Genomic DNA, 4,713 nt, shown 5'->3' on the forward strand with positions numbered 1-4,713 from the left:
AAATCACGACGTTTCGGAGGCAACACAAGCTTCCGTCTTCAGGTGGAACCGTCACAGCCCGCTTACTGTATCAAGTAACTTATTTTTTTTAAATAAATTTTAATGTTTTACCTACGTGACTTTACTGAAAAAACCTATGTACCGTACGAGTAATGGAAGAACTCCAGCAAGTGACCCCGAGGCTTGCCGTGACACTATACACTACTACACGATACATACACTATACACTACTATACACCACACTGTTCACTACTATGCACTTACACTATACACTACTATACACTACATTATACACTACACTATACACTACACTATACACTACACACTACACGATACATACACTATACACTACTATACACTACACTGTTCACTACTATACACTTACACTATACACTGCTACACGATACACTACACTATACACTACTATACACTACTATACACTATACACTACACTATACACTACTATACACACACTATACATACTATACACTACACTGTTCACTACTATACACTTACACTATACACTGCTACACGATACACTACACTATACACTACTATACACTACACTATACACTACACGATACACTACTATACACTACACTGTTCACTACTATACACTTACACTATCATGCTACACGATACACTACACTATACACTATATACACTACACTATACACTACTATACACTACACTGTTCACTACTATACACTTACACTATACACTACTGCACGATACACTTACACTATACACTGCTACACGATACACTACACTATACACTACTATACACTATACACTACACTATACACTACTATGCACTACACTATACACTACTATACATTACACGAAAACACTATACACTACACTATACACTACTATACACTACACATTATACACTTACACTATACACTACTACACGATACACTACACTATACACTACTATACACTACACTATACACTACTACACACTACACTATACATACTATACACTACACTATTCACTACTATACACTTACACTATACACTGCTGCAAAAGTCCAGGCCAGAAAAAACATGTTGTAGTTGTTGTTGACCAGTGTTATAAACACTTGATGTTTGTGTCCAGCAACGAGACGGCTTGCACTAAAGTATGTCAAACACTTCGCCGCATTTCACCGTGGCACTCTATTCACTGATGGCCGTCGAGCGCGTCACCTCAAGCAACTCGACAAGGCCAAGATTACATCTGCATTCATAAAGGGCAAACTTGTGATTGTGTGTTCAACATGTTTAGCGTACTTCCCGACATGCAACAAACTGGAAATTTGCCATGTGGGTACGTTCCAAACTGGACACCATGCACAAATTATAACAAGTATAACCCGTAAAAACAAAGTTTTTCACTCTAAATCCTTTATATGCGTGGCGGCTAGAGTCCTCTCGTCCTCTGGCTTGAGATGGCTGCCACCTATGGGTCAGATGATTGTGTGCCAGTATTAAGCAATTGGTAATTAAATATTTAATTTGTTTTCCCTAAACAGTGTAAAATTTTGGAAAAAAATTTTCACGAACATTAATTGTCTCGCACAACGAGTCTGTGTGCAAATTGTCAGCTCGATTGGATCACGGGAAGTGGGTTTAAAAACGACCGAAAGATTTGCACGGTCGTAAGCAAGCACGCAAGCAAGCGAACTTAATATAAAGGATTTAAAAATACACTTTTTGGGGGGGGGGGGGGGAGCTCAATAATGCAGTTATTTTTTGCACGGCAAGTGAGTTGTGATGTCAAATCCGCGCACGTGGAAGCTTAACGCAATGTAGTGTAGCGGGTAGCGCTACGCCGCGCTACGAAACCGGCGACCCGAGTTCGATTCCCGCTCACGGCCACCGCCGGTGACGATTATTTTAACCGCTCCTGGCCTCCCCTAGGTCGACTCAGCCTCAAACGAGTAACTGGCGTGGTGTGTGAACATCGCCAGTGGGGGGACAAAGGCGGCCGGGCGTGGTTCATCCAAGCCCCCAGGCGAAACCGGGTAGTGAAGCTAGTCTCGCTATGATTATGCATCGTCAATTTTCCATTTTCCGGTCACAATTTCATTTACACAACTTAAAATATCCGAATAAAAAAATCACAACGAACAGTTCTTCCCCCCATCACCTGCTTCCCCACGTCGTCGTTTTTAAATCCTTTATATTAAGTTCACTTGCTTGCTTGCTTAGGACGTGCAAATCTTTCGGTCGTTTTTTAACCCACTTCCCGTGATCCAATCGAGCTGACATTTTGCACACAGACTCGTTGTGCGTGACAATTAATGTTCGTGAAAAATTTTTTCCCAAAATTTTGTTTTTGCGGGTTATACTTGTTATCAAGCGTTGCCTTATTCCTGCTCGACCCTCTCCCCCCTTCATCTCCCCGCAATTCCGACTCCTCGGCCGGCGCCGTCCACGCACGCAGCTCGTGCCCCGGCTCGCCCCGACCCGGACAAATGGATCCTCTCGGCGCCGCCCTCGTCTGCCTGTGCTGCGCCGTCACCGTCGCCGCCTCCGCCCGCCGCTCGCCGCCGGCGCCCCCGCGCTACTCGGTCCGCGAAGAGGAGCCGCCGGGCACGCTGGTGGGGAACCTGGCCCGCGACCTGGGCCTCACCGCCGAGCAATTCCGCGCGCGCCGATTCCGAGCGCTGCGGGGCACCAACGGCTCCGACTACCTCGCCGTGAGCGCCGACAGCGGCGAGGTGTGGGTGCGCCGGCGCCTCGACCGCGAGGCCGCGTGCCGGGGCGAGCGCCGGCTCGGGCTGCTCCCTGCTGCTCGGCGCCGTCCTGGAGCGGCCCGCCGAGCTGGTGCGCGTCGTCGTCGACGTGCTGGACGTCAACGACCACGCGCCGCGCTTCCCGGCCGAGAGCGCCCTCCTCGAGGTCGCCGAGAGCGCCGCGGTCGGCACGCGCTTCGCGCTGGACGGCGCCCGCGACCCCGACGCCGGCGCCAACGCTCTGCGGGGCTACGCCATGGAGCCCGACGACGGCGCCTTCGCCCTGGAGACGCGCGACGGCGGCGGCGGCGCTTTGTCGCCCGTGCTGGTGGTGCGCCGCGCCCTGGACCGCGAGCGCCGGGCCGCGCACGAGTACGTGCTCACCGCGCTGGACGGGGGCCGCCCGCCGCTCAGCGGCACAGTCCTGCTCACCGTGCGCCTCCTCGACAACGACAACGCGCCCGCCTTCGAGCGGCCCGTGTACCGGGCGCTGGTGCCCGAGGACGCGCCGGCGGGCACGCTGGTCGCGCGGCTCCACGCGGGACCCGGACGATGGCGCCAACGGGGAGGTGGAGTACGCGGCGATGCTGGGGGCGCACGAGACGGCGCGCGACCTCTTCGCGGTGGACTCGCGCTCGGGCCTAGTCACCCTCGTGGGGGCCCTGGACCACGAGGAGGCCGACTCCCACGAGATGCACGTGCGGGCGCGCGACCGGGGGCCGACTCCGTCCCCGCTTACGCCACGGTGCTGGTGCGCGTCCTGGACGTGAACGACAACGCGCCTGTCGTGCGGCTGCTCGGCCCGACCGGCGACGCCGCGGCGGACTCCGCGGCCGCCGTCGTCGTCGTGTCCCGGGGGGCGTCGCCCGGCCACGTCGTGGCCTTCGTCCCGTCCGGGACCGAGACTCGGGCGCCAACGGGCGCGTGACCTGCACGCTCGAGGGCGCGTCGGCCGCGGGGCCCGGCGCGGCGCCGCCGTTCGCGCTCCGCGCCTGGGACGGGGGCGAGGTGTACGCGCTGGCAACGGCGACGCGGCTGGACCGCGGGGCGACCGCCGCCGCCGAGTACAACCTCACGGTGGTGGCGCGGGACGACGGAGCGCCGCCGCTCGTGTCGGTCAAGACGTTCACGGTGCGCGTCACGGACACGCGCCCCGAGGGCCGGCTCCCGGATGACGATGGCGGGGACGACGACGGGGACGGGGACGATGCCTTCGCGACGCCGTTCGTCACGGACGCGCGCCCCGAGGGCCGGCTCCGGACGACAGCGACGGGGACGACGGCGACGACGGCGACGGCGCCTTCGCGACGCCGTTCGTCGCGGTCGTGGCGCTGGCCGCGGCGTCGTGCGTCCTGAACGTGGCCGCGGTGGCGGTGGTGCTGCGCTGCAAGCGGGAGAACAAGGAGCTACGCACCTACCACTGCGGCGCGGCCGCCCGGGCCAGGACGCCGGCGCGTGACGAGCCGGGGGCGGCCGCCCGCTCCGGCGGCGAGGCGGCATCCGCCACCGCGCCAACGCCTACGAGGACAAGTCCTTCCTGCCGGAGGCGGCGGGCGCGGCAACGCCGGCGCTTGGCAAGCCCCCGCGTCGCCACCCTCTGCGCCGTGTGCCTGGCCGGCACGACCTCACACAGGTAGGTGACGCGCCGACGCAAGACGGCCCCCTTTTGAAAATGACCGCACGGGCCCGGGGAGGCCCGCCAAGCACCCCGCTGAACTTTCACTGCCGCGGCAATAACTTAAGAAATCTTGAGAATCAATCATCCGTCACGAATCGTCATCCGCCCCCTACGCACAATGCAGCGTGCGCGGGGAGGGGGGAATGACGTGTTTTTTCCACGCATATCTCCGTAGACTGTCCGCGAAATTAAATTGCAATCAAGTATAAAATATAGGCGCATTGTGTACGGTCGATTGAGTTTGCCGAAATTTCATCTGCATGCATTTTACTCCGGTTATCAATTATAATATAAAGCAACTGATTTAAAGCT

The 4,713-nt window shown here is 56.9% G+C and overlaps 1 protein-coding gene across 1 annotated transcript; it reads left to right on the plus strand.

Annotated features, from left to right (window-relative positions):
- Positions 1-2,462: 2,462 nt before the first annotated feature.
- Positions 2,463-4,356, plus strand: LOC133339853 (protocadherin-10-like; the record flags this gene model as incomplete). The annotated part of the gene is given in 6 exon segments (XM_061547984.1): positions 2,463-2,746; positions 2,748-3,263; positions 3,265-3,443; positions 3,446-3,610; positions 3,613-3,946; positions 3,991-4,356. Coding segments are annotated over 6 exon segments (1,844 nt in total), but the record flags the coding sequence as incomplete, so codon positions are not given.
- Positions 4,357-4,713: the final 357 nt, after the last annotated feature.

This window comes from Lethenteron reissneri, unplaced genomic scaffold (genome assembly GCF_015708825.2).
Source record: "Lethenteron reissneri isolate LAM-NWPU_2019-01 unplaced genomic scaffold, ASM1570882v1 scaffold_446, whole genome shotgun sequence".
In the NCBI taxonomy this organism is placed as follows: Eukaryota; Metazoa; Chordata; class Hyperoartia; order Petromyzontiformes; family Petromyzontidae; genus Lethenteron; species Lethenteron reissneri.